The 19,489-nt window shown below is 38.4% G+C and overlaps 1 protein-coding gene across 5 annotated transcripts in view; it reads left to right on the top strand.

Moving 5' to 3' along the window:
* arid4a (AT rich interactive domain 4A (RBP1-like)) overlaps nucleotides 1–19,489 on the top strand; it is a 48,218-nt gene that overhangs the window by 12,100 nt on the left and 16,629 nt on the right. For 3 of the 5 annotated variants that reach the window (XM_007893305.2, XM_007893304.2, XM_007893307.2), the window contains exons 3-14: nucleotides 1,468–1,578; nucleotides 1,671–1,736; nucleotides 3,925–4,015; nucleotides 6,907–6,986; nucleotides 7,078–7,175; nucleotides 10,635–10,770; nucleotides 11,337–11,416; nucleotides 13,029–13,105; nucleotides 14,092–14,243; nucleotides 15,496–15,525; nucleotides 17,366–17,438; nucleotides 18,757–18,851. In XM_007893305.2, the coding sequence (XP_007891496.1) occupies nucleotides 1,468–1,578; nucleotides 1,671–1,736; nucleotides 3,925–4,015; nucleotides 6,907–6,986; nucleotides 7,078–7,175; nucleotides 10,635–10,770; nucleotides 11,337–11,416; nucleotides 13,029–13,105; nucleotides 14,092–14,243; nucleotides 15,496–15,525; nucleotides 17,366–17,438; nucleotides 18,757–18,851 (1,089 nt within the window). The remainder of the gene's footprint in view (nucleotides 1–1,467; nucleotides 1,579–1,670; nucleotides 1,737–3,924; nucleotides 4,016–6,906; nucleotides 6,987–7,077; nucleotides 7,176–10,634; nucleotides 10,771–11,336; nucleotides 11,417–13,028; nucleotides 13,106–14,091; nucleotides 14,244–15,495; nucleotides 15,526–17,365; nucleotides 17,439–18,756; nucleotides 18,852–19,489) is intronic. The other 2 variants (XM_007893308.2, XM_007893306.2) reach the window with 1 other exon arrangement.

Here is a 19,489-nt window from a genome sequence, read left to right as displayed (position 1 = left end):
TGTGCACAAGTTTGGCACAAAAACTACATCAACCATTTCTGGTTTAAGAGCTAGCTTGATTTTTCTTTTTTATATCCTGAATCGCACAAAGTAGGAAAATGTACTGACTTGAAGATATCAATTCTGGTCCAACATGGACTGAAAAGGATGCAAGGAATGAATTTCAGATTGACTCCATTTTATGGGCTGCCCATTTGATTATTTTTTTTACTGGAGCGGCTGTGTGCAGCTTTCTCTAAATGTGGTTTAATTAGTGCACATGAATATCTAAGAACATTATTTCTTTGTGAGAACAGAGGTCTTTATCTATGAAGGCTGAATTATTAACTGGAATAAAGAGATTTTATACTGTACATATATAGGTATTTCATTCTTCACTCCAGCAATAGAAGCTTTCTTCTGGTATGTGTCCAGCATCAACACACATAGGTTTCAATGATAAGCAAGGAATAGATGGTTTGGTGTAAATTTGTTTTCAAGCACAAGTTGTACAAGGATGTGCTCAGGCAAATTGATAACCGCAGGTAACCGTTTTGCTCTAATCGCTGGGATTTGAAAAATTAAACCCAGAACAATACTTTTGGATGCATCAAGACAGTAGAACAAGATGACATAGGTTTAGAGTCGCAAAGGGCAATTTCAGGACAGACACAAAGAAATATGTATTTACCCCATGGTTATTTGACCATATATTGATATGCCTGTAACATAATGTGGATGTACTAAATGGGAATCTTGACAATCTGATACATCACATTCTTTTAGTATGTTTAACCTCTTCAAAAGATTTTTGTTAATGGGAGTAATCATGTATAAGATATGGGAGGTAATCAAAAGAACACATTAAAAAGCACTAAATATTTTAGTTTCAGATGGTGCGTATTTGGGGAGATAGTTTCTGTTGCTTCGCATTTGAGGATCTGCTGAAAGCTGCTAGGCATTTTGATGAACATAAATTTTCCTGACGACAATCATTGTGTATGTGTGTGTGTGACCTTGGCATTTTTCGATTTGAGCACCAGTGTTCAAATCAGGAATGGGCTTAAATGTCAGGTTGCTTTTTAGCGATTTGAATTTAAAATATTGAAATATTGTTTTAATGTGATTGCGACACATTTGAAAAACGCTGTCCTGCATACTGGTTATCATCTTAAGAGTACACTTGCTTGAAGAGAATGACTTGGGGTTCTCTCTCGTGTAAGATTGATGCCCAATTTACACCGAATTTAGCAGCAATTCAACATGAAATATTGTACCCAATCTTGCTGAACAGTGGAGGGTTGAATATGTGTAGAGGCTTCCTCGGTTCCAGGTGAAAGTAAGAGTTCAGTAACTTATGATGATGCATTTATTTACTCAGCCACTGGAAGAACCCAGTATACAAGTTCAAGCCCAAGATTGTGTTTACACGTCCACATGCATGCCAGAACCAACTGTTTTCATATTGTTTTTATTTTGTCTTCGCAGGCAGCTGATGAGCCTGCCTATTTGACAGTGGGAACCGATGTTAGTGCCAAGTACCGTGGTGCCTTCTGTGAGGCAAAGATTAAGACCGTGAAGCGGTTGGTAAAGGTCAAGGTATGATACTAGTTTTTCATCAGGAACCAAATTCTTTGCTAAGCTGCTTGTAGCTTTTACTCTTGGTAATGATTTTCTGTCTGTCTGTTCAGGTGATCTTTAAGCATGACAGTTCCACACAAGTTGTGCAGGATGACCAAGTAAAAGGTCCTTTAAGGGTACGTATGGCTTTTCACTGATGACAAATTATTTTTATACCTTGAGATATCGCTGAACCAATACTATTTGCATTTTTGCAAAGGCATACAGAGGTAAATTCTATTCAATTCAAGTATTTTGGAAATGTTCTGACTTCACTACATGCTTGAACTTATGAACTATATTAATAGTGTAACTTGTCACTGAACGTTTGAGAAGTGGAATCCTATTTTAAAGGGTTTTCTTGGATTAAAAACTCAAAATTGTCCTTTCTTAATACATAAATATTCCCCATTACAATTCATTTTTGACTCATTAGCAATGTAGAAACAAGTTTCTGAGTTTCATGGGCACCAAGGTGTAAGTAAACAGAGTGACATTTAGAGACTGACATCCCTGTAGATCACTTTAGTGAGTAAGCTGGTTAAGAGAGCTGCTTCATTAATTTGTTGTCTGGGGATGTTGAGTTACTGACTCAAAAGCACATAGGGATATATTTTATTCTCTTCTCCAACTTTGGTCTTAATTAATTTTTTTTTACATTATTAGACCATCTATGTAACATAACTATGATGAATTACACCTACATTATACTACAATTATAGAGAAGGAATATAACGGGATTCCCCTACATTCTGAAATCCTGGTATGGAGCAAAACACAAGCCTTGAATTTTTTGCAAGTTACGTTAATATATCATTCAAACAGTTTGGTTGAAAAGACCATAGTACAGCATTTTTCGACGAATAATGCAGTTTAAAACTGCAGCTAATTAATGGTTTTGAATTGAGATTTGTTAAAATGACTCTTGACGTATTATAATTGTAGGTAGTTTTGGGGGACTGGTGGGGGAGGGGGCTCATGCTCCTGCTGATGAGCCAGGCTGTGCTGTCATCAGCTGTGCCTTGGAGTACTGCGGACGCCCCCGGCACAGGAACTGGACGAGAGACCGTCACAGAGGGCTGGCTCAATTCTGATATCCCATTACCAAACATGTTACCTTGGGGCCAGTTCAGCTCAGTGGTTAGAGCCTCGCAAGAGAGAGGACCCGGGTTTGATTCCCGAGCAGGACAGGGCGACTCCTTAGGCAAGTTTCCTTACTCCACACATGCACACCTCTATTTACCTAGCGGTAAGTAGAAATCCCTTGTTAGACGATTGGCCATTCACTTTTCTGGTGGTAATAATCCCTCCAAATAACAATAATAATAATTTGGCCACTCAATCCTCGACTGTTTGTGGGACACTGCCGTGTGCAATTGGCTGCTGTGTTTCACCCACAAAATATACAGTCAATTCACTCTGCAAAGCTGTGAAGCGCTTTGAGACGTCTCGAAGATGTGATAAGGTGCTATATCAAGTGCAAGGATTATTATGTGGCTAGCTGTTCATTAATAGATATAGAATATGGCTTCAAGATAATATTACCTTATTTAATACAGTATTGCTTCATGTTAGTTATATGATATCATAGATTAACATGGTGGTGATAGATTTGTCCTTCATTCAGAGCAAAAAAGCTACTGTGGCGATGACATTTTAAGCTACAAACATGTTCAGTTACTTATACTAACATCATTCCCCAGTTTACCATATCTACAAATCCAAATCGCCCTTTTTTATATCTCAATATCCCCTCAATTCCAGTGGGCACTTAGTAGAGGACTTGCTTTCTTAGTGGATTCTGATCGAGACATTGTGCACAATTATAATGGTGAAAGTTTGCAGTAATTCTGATGAGAAGAGGAAAATAGGTTCAGGTGTACTATTCCGCTTAAGTCAGTTGACTAAAATTGAGATCATGTTTGAAAGAATGTTCAGCAAGAAAAGCATGCAACTTCATTGGTGCCTTTTGCCACTGTTGTGTTTGGCAAATATATTAACACAATCTGATCATGAAAAATGTATTATAGCATGATCGTTTTGCCCACAAAACAGTCAATTCACTTTACGGTATATTCTGTGAAGTGCTTTGAGACGTCTCAAAGATGTGATAAGGCACTATATCAAATGGAAGGATTATTGTTATTATTATCACTGTTCCCATATTGGGTCACCACAACTTTTAAATTAGCAGATAAGTTTTTTTTAAAAAAAGCTGGTTATTCCAACACTGAAGTTAAGCTCTTAACCCTTTTTTTACAAAAGTATTTTTGTTGAGTTCTGGAAAGCGCATTTGTTTCAGACTAATCTTGTATCTGGCTTCAGGTTGGAGCGTCAGTAGAGGTGAAAGGTTCTGATGGTTGCTCCCAAGAAGCCATTATCAATAAACTAACCGATGCCAGCTGGTATACTGTAGGTGAGTGAGGTGCTTAATATACTTTTGCTGTTTACTGTGTGTTCTGAGTTAACATTAACAGTTATTGGTTTGTAATTGTACATTGCATTTTACTTTGGGGTACAATTTATGTATTCTTGGTTCCTGGTTTTCTTTGTGTACTAGTAGATGTAGGCGCTTCTTAACTGAATACTGCTTTCAAAATTGTGGTGGTGGTGGGGGGGTAAATATTAAGATATAATTCCATTCTATTTTAGGAAAAAGTATAAGTGGATGAAGCATGCATGTGTTTTCTCTGGGGGAAGGGGTAGATTTCCAATGATATCTGTATTGGGTTCAGTGGAAACTTGCTATTGACAGCTTATTTGCCCTCATTAGGAATTATGAGACGTTGGTTTCCATTAGTTTTAAATGAAAGGGAGTGGGAGTGAGTTTTCCTTATTACTGGAGTTGTCGAGGTGAAGTTTTACTGCAGTTGTTTTTCACGTGAATTAAGTGAAAAGGGTTACCCACTGATTTTCTGTCAACTGTTATTTCTTAAAGAATTACCCAACGTGCTTCTGCTGAATGCTTGTCTATAAACTGAATTAAGAGACGCTTTGCTTTTAACACCTTATGTTTTTGTGTTTTTGTTTAAATATTGGTTGTCTTTTGACTCCCGTAAACAATGCTACTAACTTTACCTGTGATTTTCTCTACAACAATTGTTTTCATGGCACTGTTCATGGAAAAAATGAGAATTTGTTACGATCAAGTTTTGTTGCATGTCCTTTTGTGGCTGGCTCCCAAATCAGCATGTTATGCTGAGTTTGTAATGATTTGCACTGATTTGTTTTACACGCAAGTGCTGCAAGGAACTATTCACTTTCTCTGTCTCTCCTCGTACTGTAATGTAAATTTTACTTTACTCGCTTATTAATAGAATGACCTATCACAGGGGAAGGGTCTACCGTATCCCAGTGATGTTGGTGGTGTTTTCCACTGTGGGCTTCCTCTCAGCCCTTTAAATGAATTATGCTTCTAGCAACTGTACAGAACTGTTTCATTTAATAAAACCCTTGATTGTTTAAATGCTAACTGTCCTACTTCCCAGTTCAGGAATGTTGAGCAAGCATTCAGAATCATCAAGCTAACAGACTTTTTCTTGGGTGGGGTGTTTTGACCAGATTGAACTTGCAAGTTCATAGTTTTGAATTCCCCTCCCCCCCCCCGCAAAAAAATCCTGATTCATTTGAAATATGTAACTCTTCAACATCCTTTTGTGACTGAATTTTTTAATAATAAAATCTCTAAATCATAGAATATTACAGCATAGAAGGAGACCATTCAGCCCATTGTGCCTGTGCCGGCTCTTTGGGAGAGTAATTGGGTAATCATTCCCACTCCCTCGCTCTTTCCCCATATCCTTGCAATTTTTTCCTTTTCAACTGATGCCCAGAATTGGACACAATACTCCAGCTGAGGCCTAACCAGTGACTTATAAAGGTTTAGCAGAACTTCCTTGCTTTTCTAACCTATGCCTATACTTATGAAGCCAAGGATCCCATTTTTTAACAGCTGTCCTGCCACCTTCAAAGACCTGTGTATGTGAATCTCCAGGTCTTTCTGCTTCTGACCCCCACTTTAAAATTGTACCATTGAGGGAAATGTAAAACAATATTATTCCAAGATTCGTCAAACTCCCAGTATGGTTGGTGGCACAGTGCCAAGAGTTTAGTATAATCGAGGAATACTAATTACTGGTGTAAATTCTGCTGTTTCGGTATTCCTATTAGAAAATTGGATGACATTATCATGTGCAGTATATGTGTATGACCCACTTATAAACATTTTTTATAACACAGGTTTGCTAATAACACCCACAGTCCCTCCACTTCGCCCCCACTCCCTTGCCTCCTTCAAGACCTGTCTCAAGACCCTCCTCTTTGACCGGGCCTTCAATGACCCTCCTTCCCCTCCCCTCCCACCCGCCACCTCCCTGATCCTGACCCCCCAGCTCCGAAACACTAATTGTCCACCGCCTTGGGCCGTCCTCCCGATATGAAGGGTGCTATACAAATGTAACTTTGTTGTTGTTGCATTGAATGCAAAACACTGACTGATTGTGGCCCTCGTTATAAGACGGTTTGGGATTTTATAGATCTCAATCTATGTTAGAATGTGACTGTACATAGTCATATTACAATTACAGTAACTTGCTTAAAGCAAATTTACAATTTAGTGCTTTATTGCTGATTTGACTTTTGCATAATATCCTTTGTGTCCCGTTAGTAATTTGATCTTTAATATTTGTGAGATAATTAGCAGTGAGCAGTGCAAGCCTGTTGCTAAGTTATGTAAAAATGTAACATGGGTATATTTAACATGAATTCACTGCTCTTGACAGCCTTTGAATGTACTGCTATTCAATTTAAAAGCTCTGTTAGGCAACATTATTCACAGGACAGATCAGGACATTTCTCACCTGGGAAGATTAAAAGTTGATTGCATCTTCAAAGTAGCCTCGTTTCTGGACTTCTGGGTTTTTTTTCTTTCAGGAATTAATTGGAAATACATGTTGAGACTGTAGTGAAGTAAGGGTGTGGCTGAAAAAACTTCACTTTCAAAACCAGTTTTACAACTCGTGGTTCTTTCTGTTTGGAAAGCGAGATTACTGAAACCTCTGGATGGTGTGCATCTGCTATTTTAATGCATTGCAATAAAAATTTAGTTTATTGCTATTTAAGTTATTTGTAAAGGATTTGGAATAGCCGTTTTAAACATTTTACCTATGCATTTAAAAGTATAGTGTCATTGTTTTGACTGGTGGAGAGCAGGATTTAAAATAAATTGGTTCAAGTTATAGTTCTGTAATACATATTTGCTACTGGGTTTGTTTTCCTGTAAATAATAAACCTCTTCATTTACTCTAGTGTTTGATGATGGAGATGAAAGGACACTTAGACGTACATCACTGTGCCTGAAAGGAGAGAGGCATTTTGCTGAGAGCGAGGTGAGCTGGCTCTAACTTGTCCAATGTTGCAGATAAATAATATACGGCTGGTTAATACAGTGACATTGCTAATGTCAAAATATCTTTTTAGACCCTTGATCAACTGCCTCTGACAAATCCAGAACACTTTGGTACCCCAGTCATTGGGAAGAAAACAAACCGAGGAAGGCGATCCTCCTCTGCTCCTGTGTAAGTCTCATCTACCAATATTTATGTTGTGTTTTGAAGTTATTTGAAATGTTTCCTTTGTTTTTGGGAAGAGAGAAAAAAAGGCAAACTGCTTTGGGAAACCCTGAGAAAGCCTATATGGTACTCTCGATGGCCTTTTATGATGTCATCGATCAACCACAATAAATTGCATTTATATTAACACCTTTCATGCCGGGAGAAAGTCGCAATGTGCTGGGCAGTCGAGGGTTTGCATCTGAACTGTTTCGGGGGTATCAAGATGACTTGATATTCACTCAATAGATCCATTAAGGTGACACAAGTGGTATCTCTTGCAGTTGTGTTGAGTGGGGGATTAGATGTAGCAAATGTACTTACTTTCATCGAATGGTGATTATGAAAATTCTTTTATTGCATGGGATGTTGCACGTTTCATCACAGCTCTGCTTTATAATTTTGATCAGAAGTTTGACCCGCATTGTAATTTGTATCAGCCAACTTCAAAGGAACATATATATGCCTTGTCTTCAGAGCACATACCATTAATGTTGATATTGTGTCAGTCATGCACTGTATTGAGGAGGAAAGGTGACATCTCTTTTGGAGAAGATGTAATAGTTCACAAATGTTACAGAACGCCTTTCTTGAACACTCAGTGCATGGGATTATTTTTGAGCAGGTACTACCAAGCCAGTCAGGAATTTAGGTGTCTTTAGGTTCCTCAACTGTCTTTTCTCCCCCACATTCAAGCCATGACCCCATCTCCCCCACTCTCGCCCAACTGCATTGGCATCCTATCCTTCAGAGGATCCAGTTCGAGATCCTGGTCCTCACATACAAAGCCCTCCATGGCCTCGCCCCACCCTCTGCGACCTCCTAACCCCCTACCAACCTGCCCGTTCACTCCGCTCAGCCGGCTCTGGCCTGCTCCACGTCCCCCGCCCCACCATTGGCGGGAGAGCCTTCAGCCACTCTGCCCCCAACCTCTGGATTTCCATCCCCCAGTTAATCCGCCTCGCCCCCTCCTTAGTCTCCTTCAAGTTCTGCCTCAAGACCCTCTTCCTTGACCATGTCATCAGCCACCCCCTTTCCCCCCCGCACCCCGCCTCCAGCTTGGGTCTGAAATGCTGTACTCTGTCCAGCACCTTGGGACGTCCTCCCGACGTGAAAGGCCCTATACAAATGTAATCTTGCTGTTGTTTTAGGTACCTTTTATTGAGACCTGTCATGGGAGGAGCTCTATAGAGGAAAAGCTGTCAGTAAAAAAAAAATGACCTTCAAATTATTGTTTTTTGGTATATTTTGGTTGTATTTAGCACAGGTAAATTCAAGGGAATTACCACCAGTGTTTGAGTTAAAGGGCCAGTGACTAGCAGTATTTAGGTGGCAACACAAATCCATTGTATCAAAGTTAAGGCCACAATTGATTATTTTTATACTTTAAGGTTATTTTCATGTTAAAAATAGAAAAGCTCAAAGGTATCAATTTTAAAATCTTTGTATATGCTAAGCATTTTATTTCCTGATCTTATTTTTGTGCAGGACAATGAGGTCTTTGCAATACAGGTGACAGTCTTAAATCTACATTTGCTTGATTCTTAAAAGGAGACCTAGTTGCTCATGAGATGTCATACTACAGCAAACCTCGCATAGGTCTTACCTTTATGAATGTATAATTGTCTAAGTCGTACATACACGAGTCCTATTCAGTTTCCTATCAAAGCCACTTAGATTTCTTTACCCTAGTCGTATTAATCACCTGCTAACTCGTAACACCAAACCTTACTTTCTCAGTTACCGGCTGCATTGAATTGCGGAAAACATAGTTTGATCCGTTCAGCATGCACGTGTGCGCAAGAACTTAATTTTCCGCAATTTTATGTGATTCCAATTCTTGCTGGTAAGTGTGCATGTGGCGAGTCAAAACAGATTGAATTGCCGGAAACGTACTTTTGACTCTTCATTATCTGCATACTTACCGGCTGCAGTGATAAAATACCGCATGTGCACTTACCGGCTGCATTGAATTACCCGTGCGCAATGTCAATTATTGATTAAATTGGATTTTATAAGATTTATACAGATTGTCTGCAGCTCGGACTTCGTATAAATTATATTAAATTTTATGGTCCTGAGTGATACGACTTATGTAAGTTTTACTGTAGCTCATGTTGGACCACCAGGGTGTGGTGCCATCGAGTGGTGGGATGTGGTTTTGCACATGACTTCTCCTGTCACTGACCTTCTAATCTATGATTTAGTGACACTGGAAAAATGGTTAAACAGAAATCAGGTACAGTGGGTAGTGAAGAAGAACTGGTCGTCATCCAAGGGCACTTCTGTGCACTTCCTAGAGATTGTCTCAGAGAGCTGCTGTTGGAAACAAGTCACCCTCATGATTTGAAATGGTACATGTTCCAGAACTTTGCCCACATCTCAAAAAAGAGATGCATTAATCTCTGAATTTTGGGCATTCCATTCCTGAACTTCCGAGCAGTAATGCTGCAAGTGTGTGTATTTTAGACGAGAACACTTTTGGGATTGCCGTGATGTTCTACAATAGAATAAGCCTTCTAATATTCTCCAGGATTGCTTTGAAGAATGCCTATTTTGCAAGTCCTGGAGGATTGCCAGTAACCGTGGAACTATACTTTAGCAAGGGTGAGGGGGTAGGATTTTGGGAGAGGAATTTAGGGTGGTCTTTTATCTATGGGTTCTGTTTTCTATCTCTAGGATTATTACCTCAGCAAAGTGAATGTTACCGCTAGTACAACTCGTGTCATGAAAGCTGCGGGTTCTCTATTTTTGGAGTTTTAGATTGAACTAATTTGATTGGTTTAGATATTAAACTTGACTCTTATTTTGCTTTGAGCACTGTTCTTAATGTGCAAGTTACTAGAAAGTTAAGAATGAATGGGGAGCTTAGTAGGCATTTTTTGGACAGAACTATATATGAGTATAGACTTGGCATTGCTCCAAATTCTGGTCATTTATGAGGAAATCTGGTTGAGTCCTGAATGATAAATCCGCGTTCAGGTAAATTCATTCTACAGTTTACTGCTTCACTTGCAGCTCAATATGCGATTTATTAATTTTATGCAATGAGGCTTTAATTCATTATGTTCAGTTTGATGGTAGTTCACTGTGTGCAAATAGAAATCTGAAAGGTTTATTTTATTAAAGGCCTTCAGCCTCTCCGTCCCCACTCTCTGGAACGCCATCCCACAATCCCTCCACCTTGCCCCCTTCAAGATCCATCTCGAGACCCTCCTCTCTGCCGTGACCCCCACCCTCCATCCCTCCTGATCCCAAACACCATATTGGGTGCAGATCCATGACTGTTTAGCACCTTGGGCCGTCCTGTAATATGAAAGGCACTGTACAAATGTAATTTGTTGTTATTTGTTCCTTGCCTAGAAGCAGTGACAGTTCTAGGACTGACAAAAAGTATAATCCATTCCATTGTATTTAATTTCTCAGCCCTGAGGATGAAAGGGAGGAAGAGCCAAGTGAAGATGAAGATGATGACAAGAGGCGTCTTAATGATGAACTTTTGGGCAAAGTTGTATATGTCGATGATAATGGGGACAAGAGAAAGGGCTGGTATCCAGCTTTGGTAAGTGAGATAAGACTGCCCTTACTGATCTTCACTGTAAGTTCTGCTTTGGAGTCTTCTAATAAGAAAATATATAATTGTGTTACTATTACACATTTCCATTTCACTGTAGTTTGCATGCATGGGCGTTAATTGTATTATTGTGGATTGAAAAATGTAGGTTTGCTTCACAATAATTGATTTGGTGCTATACAATTCTGAATTGTAAACCTGTCTATTTATAATAACCATAATCTGAAGGTTTAAAACTGAACATTTGTTTTCCAAGCAAGAAAAGTTTCTGAAGTTTGTCAAAGATTGAAATCTTTAGGTTAGAGTCTGGAGAAAATTTAGGAGGTTTCTAGAATAGGAGATTTTAATACAACAAATACAGCAACTTGCATATTGCGCCCTTCATCCAGTTTCTCAGAGCTGGGTAACTTACAACATTGGAGTGGCTTGGAAAATGAATAACCTGGCAATTTTGTNAAAAAAATACTAGCTACAAACCTATTTTCCGAATCTCTTCATATTTGCTTTTTATCGTCGAAGATTTTTTTTAACAATCCCTTTACTATTTATTTCAGGTGCTTTCTCCAAGTTGCAGTGATGAAATCACTGTGAAAAAGGACCAGTGTTTAGTGAGATCCTTTGCAGATTCCAAATTGTAAGTATAGCTGTGTTGTGTGAGTGTATGAATTTTTTTAAAAAAGCTACTTAAAGAGTGAGTTTTGAAGTGCAAATATTTGCTGTTTGCTGCTAATTTCAGCCTGTTGGAAGTGACAATTTTTTTTTTTGCCTGATCTATATGAGCTCCGGGTTGCGACCCCACGTGAAGGGTTCTGTATAAATGCAATTGTTGTATAAATGTAGATATCATGGCAGGTGGTTAATGTAAATGGTTGTCAGTTTCAAACCTGTATGTGCTTTAGTAATTGTTTGAAGTGCCTCTGGTGTTTTCTTGCAACGAAGTGATACTAGCTAATGCTAACCACAACATTGTGAGTTTGCTGCTACACAGCATCCTGCTAAAACATGCTTCCTGGTCTGGTCATTTTTTTTAGTGGTTTACTCTTATTTCGTGAAACATCTGTAAGACATTAAACAAAACTTGTTGAATTCCTGACTCTTTCCTCCCCCCCCCCCCCCCCCCCCCCCACCGCACACGCACGCACTGAAGAGTGAAGAGTTTAACTGGAGTCCTTTCCAAACAATGTAGTCTTCATGTTTAATTGTTTTTAAAAATCAGCTACCAAGACCTCCTTTGAAACTGTTCCACATGTTTTACATTATTCAGTGTTGAATTATTTAAAGAGGGCAAAAGGATATATATATTTTTTTAAATTATTTGAATATCATTCTTTCCTTTGTGGCAGTTGCTTTTTATAATCTAAAATAAAATCTATGATCCTATAATGGAACTCATTCTCAATGCTGGGGTGTTATTGAATGCCTCATTGATTGAAATAACCTAAGCGCAAAGCACCTTTTTCAAGGTAAATGCAGGCTCTGAATTTCAGCTGTTCTGTCTTCCAAGCATTAAGACTGTCAGACATGGAAAGCAATTTTAGAAAGTTATCTGTCAGTCTGTGACTATCCACTCAGAAGAGAGATTACAGTCAGTCATTTCAAAAAGCACTGCAGGAACAGAGCGATTTAAATGTTAACTCCTGACGTATATGTGTTTTCAACATTTGAAAGTCAATCTTCAAAGAGAAATTATAAGTGTATTGAACCCGAGGTGGTGTATCAGATGAGAAGAGTTCTGCTTAGAAGGTGGGGAGCAGCATTTGAAGTTTTAATTGGATTGTTTTTAAGTAGGTGGACTATGGTAAAGATTTTTAGCGATTGTTTTTGGAATATAATACTTACAATTGATATAGCGCCTTATCACGTCTTCGCGACGTCTCAAACAACTTTACAGAATATACTGCTGTGTAAATTGACTGTATACTTTGTGGGTGAAATGCGGCAGCGAATTACAAACAGCGGTTTCCCACAAAATTCGTGAATTGATGAGTGACCAAATGCTTATTAATTTTTAGTTTTTTTAAAAAGATTATTACCCCCAGAAAGTAATCCGACAATCGACTAACAAGGGGTTTCCTACTAACTGCTAGGTAAATGGGCTTGTGGAGTAAGGAAGCTTCCTCAACTTTTAGCCCTGACCATGAGTCGAACCCAGGTCGTCCTGCTTGCGAATCAAATGCTCTAACCAATACGCTACAGGACTCTAGAGAACTTCACTGTTAACTTTAAGATGCATTTTTTTTAAACAGCTATCCTATAGCAAGAAAGGATATTAAAGAGCTTGATTGGGACAAAGTTTCAAAACCAGATCCTATTGTCAAACAAGGTAAGGTGGAGTGAATTGCAAATCTCTGTGAGCTTTGCTTGTTCATTTCTCTGATGGGGAATGACTGCAAGGGACATAGATTTTGGGGGGCTTAATTTCATATCCACTTATTACCACAGAGTCCCCTTAATTATTTCTTGTGCTGACTGCTAAGAACGGAAGTTTAATTTCTTTTTTTAATGTGTATAATAATTTAGGAGTAGGAAAAATAAAATATGGGTACTCTAAATTTACATTCTGCTGTAAAACTACATTTTTTGCTAACTCAAAAATCTGTTTTCTCATGCCACCCTCGAAACAGTTACAAGGCCAATTATTTCCAGTTGTCATCATTTTTTCTGTTCAATGTATATTATAGGCCATTCATTGCAGTACTCACTAGCATTTCACATTCAAGTTCTAAAGGACTATTGGGGCGAAATTCCACCTGGGTCTAGAGTTATTCAGTCATTGTAGGATTGCAGAGTATTCTGAATTTGACAAATTGCTTAATTTATTCTCAACTTTTCTGTAGTTCTAAAAAGAATTCACAATAAAGGCTTCGGAATTGAGGCTCTATTTGAGAAATTGCCGCTATCTGAAAGCTTAAAAAAGTTACATAAATAGAATAAATCTAGATCCAGGTAAAATTTCACCCTATTGGTCCTCCAGTCCCGAATAAATATATATATATATATATATATATACACACACACATATATAATTTTCTTTTTTGCCCTCCCTTCTCCCCCCTCCCCCACCACCACCCCACCACCACCCCACCCGCTGGGCTGTGTTTGATTTAGTTTCAATAAGTTTACATTACTTCCTTCAGGTAGAGGGTGAGCTGCAGACGACTTCATCCTGTAATCAGGCAGCAAGAGACATTTAGTGAAATTGGACCTACTAGTATTGACTGAGTGCTGGATTTTCAAAGAGTTTAATCAATGATATTTAGTGAACCTGCTGCATTCATCAGATCTAATTAATCCTACCCTCCTCTCTAGCGCTTGAGGAAGCTCACGAATTCCATGAGAAACGAATAGTTCCTGAAAGTTGGAAGGTGGACATGAGCGTCATATTAGAATCCTCGAGTAGTGATGAAGAGGAGGAGGATGAGTCAGAGGATGATGAAGGCAATGAGGACAGGAAACGGGAGGTAAGCGATTGATGCAGTTTAATAGGTCAACTAAATTGATCTGTCCTTGTATTGGGATGGGAAATGCTGAGATACCAACTATAGATACCCAACTCCCCTCCCTGTAGAAAAATGTTATATTAAGCCTGCGATTTTTAAGGATTCTGCTAAATTTCTGGGGGGCTAAACATTATTGCAATATAAACAGATTTGAAATAAGCCACATGTATTGAAATCCTAAAATTTAACTACTATAAATAAGGTACTAGGACAGCATTATTTAAGGTGGGTGTTAATTTTTTTTCCCAAGTGTTTCAGAAAACCGCAACAAATTGTGAATAAGTTGAATTTCAGCTATTCTCGTGGCAAATTCAAACTCCAGTGTGTGTATAACAAAACTGTTCCATTTGAAATACTAATGAATAGACTGGTAATAGTAGACCAACATAGTCGTGACAGTGGCTCTATCAGTTCTGGATTTTGAAATGAATATTCCTGAATGTGACGGGCACTCCTCAATGAGCAGTTGCACTGCACCTTTAGGCTAGATCGGGATATTTTAAATTATGATCCGAGAAAAAAAGCATGAACCGACTTTTCAGTCTTCAGTTAATAGCCCACCTTTGGCAGCCGTGCTTGACATTTTGATTTTATGCCCAGAAGTAACATTTAGCTTAACATAGACACCGTGCTGCCCTGTACATGCAGTGTTATTGCTCCCTTTCCGTCTTTTGACGGCTGCACTACATTTGTGTAACTGGTTATGGAAATCCTGCTGCATATTCAGACTAAAATGGGTGAATGTCCACTCCATTTCCTGTGTGGTTTCCCAAGCAACGTGCCGCTGGTTTCAAAAGACCTTGCAGCCGCAGGAGCTTGGCAGACTGCCTGTGGAAATTTGCCAGATGTTTTCAAATGGGCCTTACATTCCTTTCACTACAGTTTTTTTTTCTCACTGGCTGTACACTCAACAATAGAGTTAAGTAACTATGCTGATCAGAGGAGAGGAAGAGCCAAGACTACATATTGATTTAGTACAGAATATAGATTTGTTTTTAATTCATTGAGACGTGAATGTAAACGCTGTCGTAGTTAATTTTGTATTTTATCTTGACTGGGGTTGTTATAACAAAAAATGTTTAATTGCTATCATGAAAATCTTATTAATATGATAATGTTTCTGTATCTAACTGTTTGATAATGTGCCAATACACTGTATTGACCATTTGACCAGAGTTGACCAGAGTTCCCTTAATTTTCTTGACTGTGGTAGCTTTCACGAGGCAGAAGGCTCATTGTGTGGGTAAGCATCCGTTTGACCTTTAGTGCATCATATACATCATAAGTACTTCACTTCCTGACAACCATTCCTACCTCAGTTGATGAAGTTGCCTTTTAACAAAATTGTTTCTTCAGCAAAGAGTCATTTAGGCTACTAGTTAATAGCTACCTATACCATACATATGTAACATGTATAACAACACAGCTGTCCTATTAATCTCTAGTACATGCTAGAAAGGGTGATTTGACTAAACTCGCCTTCATTAGAGCTCAAGAACCATTCATTTAAAAATGAGAATTGCTGGTTTGATTATTTTCCCTCCACTGCTGTTAAATAGCAAATATCAAATAGCAGCAATTCATAGTTCACAGGCAATGGTAGGCTTCCAGTACCTCATCCATGTGGTTATTTCCATGTGTGTGGACTTTGGTGTTTGACCAGGGGGGCATTGCAAACCTTATCCTGTTCTTTCACCAGTGTTGACATACATTTTCTGCCGTTAAAGCCTGCTGAATGGCAGCCAGGAGTAGAAACCTTGAATATATTCAATCATTCAACCTTTTATCCTTTTCTCTTGTGATTATTAAAGCTCATTTCAAATCTGATGCAATAGAGAAGAAAAGTCCAGAGATGTGTATTTTCTATTGAAAGAACTTTTTCTCTTCCCCCTCCCTGACCCTCACCCCCAGTTATAGAAGAGAAAAATGGCATTGATTTATACATTTTGCTTTTAGTGAAGCATTCTTCTGCTGCTTTAAATTACTATTTTTTTCAGAATTGAGGCATTTCGGTCCAGGACTTGATATTCGATTTATTACATATTGCAAGAGCAATACGTGACAATGCAGCTTTTTTTGCATGTGGACTATGCTACTTGACGGAGCTCCATTTGTTCACTTATTACTGCAATCCATAATTGAAATAAATATTTAGTTGCTTTTTTTATTAGCAATGTTTCTGAGATGTGTTAACCAGTTTAGGCAGCTGTTAGTTTCCATGGTTTGATTCAAAGCTACAAATTGTACTGACTGTGAGGAGTAAATTGCCATGATAATGTTAGTTTATTTTGAGCTGTGGGTGAAAATTAAGCAAATCGTTAACTCTTTAATGTGCATTCTTTGCAAAATTAGCTTGCATGCACTGCTGTGCTCGCTGTTAGCTATATGTACACTGGTCTAGCAGTTAAATTGATGCTGGTCATACTGGTGATGTAATTATGTGTGATGGTTCCATTGTGTATTCTGCACCATTGACATTGATTATGTACATGTGCTGGAACCTGCATTGAACTGTGACAGGTGTAAACATAGCAGAAAAGCTTTCTTTTTCTAATAGCAAGAAATCCTTGTTTTTAACACTTGGGACCCCCTTTCTGCTGTTCTAGACTGCATCAATAATGGCTGAAACATCAAAGTTAAAGAAGAGCATTAATTTAGATCAGTGTAGCCCAGTACTGCATTAGTACTAATGTTTTCTGGATTAGTTCTTGGGTCCAAAGCACCTGCCTATGTTACGTTACACCCAGAGAGCAGCTCCAAGATACTGCCAGCTCCTCCCTGATAATGCATTGTCAGAGCAGCGTTCTACGGAAGGAGATTGGTACTGTGTATTAAGTTTCTTGCCACAGGACAATAATTGTTTTTCTTTCAAAACATTGAACCCTCGAGACTGTAAACGAAAGTTAGAAGGAAATGAATTAAACAATAATGCGTTATATCAGGTGGTTTTAGCTCTTACGATCTGTTGGATTTTGGAATTTTGGTTTGTCTGCTGATGATTATGTGGCATTTGGTCATGACTTATTGACTTGTAGCTGTAAGGGTTTATCTGCATTTTGACCTTGATACCTGTCTGTCTGCAGTCAGAAGAAGAGCTTGACCCAGAGGAGAGAGACAACTTTCTGCAGCAACTCTACAAGTTCATGGAGGACAGGGGTAAGCGTTTATTGAAAATGATATTGCTGAAGAGGTGACACTAGCTTGTGTTTACATAGGAAGATAAATTAGGTGGTGTTAAACACATTAGGAAGGGCTCATCTTTTATCAGTTACTTTGAGGAACTGGCCACAAAGTGTAAATGTCAAACATTTTATGGCCAGTTTTGTCAAAATAGTAGGTAAAACATATATGAAAGCATGCTCTTCATTTTAATCAAATTTAATAAAATGTTTTGTCAGCTCATGTTTTAAATTTAACACCTTAAAATTTGCACTTATAGTAATAGTAACTGTTGTTCCAGCCTTTTGTCACTGGATGGTTCTGCTGAGCCGTGTGACTATAAAGGCATATGTTAAGTTGCACAACGGTACTGTGTATTTTGCTGATCTGCTTATTTTATTGAAGTGTGTGTTTCTCTTTGCCCGTACATTCCCTGCACTTTGCGCTCAACAAGTCACACAATAGTTGTGACCCGATAGGTGAGCAGCCTGGTCATGGGAGCTTCTATGCCACTCTTCGGTCAATGAGGAGCCAATAGATTAAGGTTTTTTTTGTTACTCCTTTCTATGAGGAAATTTTTGGTTTTCACTCAGTGTTCCTACATAGTGTGATGGAGAGAACAGAAGTATGGGGAACCAATCCTGTCGCACACACCAAACCACAAATGATGATCTCACTCATTTTCGAGTTAAATGCTGAATCCTCATTTAATTTACTCTCACTCCCAATTGTTTACTGTTGGATATTGAAATTAATCCTAAAATGATACCCATCAGTCTGTGAATGTTGCTCAGGAAAGGGATTGCAGCCCCAGTCAATTCAAAACACTGCAGGAACAGAATAATTTTAATGTTTGCTCCTGATGTGTGCATATTTTTATGAATATTTGAAAGTCAATCTTCAAAAACCAACTCTAAGTGTATTATAACTGAAGTTATGAAACATAAGGATTGTTTTGAAGGTGGGGAAACTTTTAAAAATTATTTTTCAAATCCAATGTCAAAAACACAGATTGGAGGAGAGCAGAAGCTAAATTCTGTCACCACTAATAGCCACCAATTCTGTACAAAACTAATATAATAGTGTGTATCAATATACCAAAATGCACTTGTGACTGACTCCCTGCAGCCATCACTTACATTATGTGAGCATAGTCTAATGCTAATTTCTAGGTGAAGCAGCTGCCACGATTATGCATTCTTAGCAATGATGATTTTGCTAATTTCTGTGGAATAGTGATGCATCTAACTTTTAATGGAGAAAGAAATGTGTTTTGTGCAAATCGGAATATAACCTGTTGAATTACTTTATCTAGGAACCCCTATCAATAAACCACCTGTACTGGGCTACAAGGATCTGAATCTCTTCAAGCTCTTCAGACTAGTGTATCGACACGGCGGTTGTGACAGTGTAAGTTGACCTAATGTGAACATGTTCTGAGAAAGCTATTGCTTCCTAAAGCTGAAGAAATAAATCTATTTGTAATATATATTTTAGAAATACATACACATTAACAAACGAACAAATGATTTGTCTTCTGCATGCAACACAGCTATGTTTTGGAAGCAATGTATCATTATTACAGTCAGCCCAAAAATTGTAGTTTGTTAGTTAACTTTGGTTGTAAATTCAAAAGGATCTATTTTCATTGACTGGATAGATCGAATGCTTATTGTTGCTCTCTGTGTGGCTTCCTGAGAAATCTTTCTCATTCTTGTGCTGCAGGCAATTATAATTAGTTTATAGCCAAAGGGGTGAGGATTTTTTAAAAATAACTGGAATAACAAAAGGTCTGGAATAAACTGCCTGAAAGGGCGGTGGAAACAGATTCGATAACAACTTTCAAAGGGAATTAGATAGGTACTTGAAACGGAAACATTTGCAAGAATATGGGGAAAGAGCGAGGGAGTGGGTCTGATTGGGTAACTCTTACAAAGAGCTGGCACAGGCACGATGGACTGAATGGCCTCCTTCTGTGCTATAGTATTCTATGATAACTTTTTGGGGATACTTTGAAATTTCAATGTGTCGTTCATAATTACATTGAT

This window comes from Callorhinchus milii, unplaced genomic scaffold, assembly GCF_018977255.1.
Source record: "Callorhinchus milii isolate IMCB2004 unplaced genomic scaffold, IMCB_Cmil_1.0 Scaffold9, whole genome shotgun sequence".
Classification (NCBI taxonomy): domain Eukaryota; kingdom Metazoa; phylum Chordata; class Chondrichthyes; order Chimaeriformes; family Callorhinchidae; genus Callorhinchus; species Callorhinchus milii.
The sequence above is the reverse complement of the archived record's forward strand: the minus strand, read 5'-3'. Positions and strand labels throughout refer to the sequence as shown.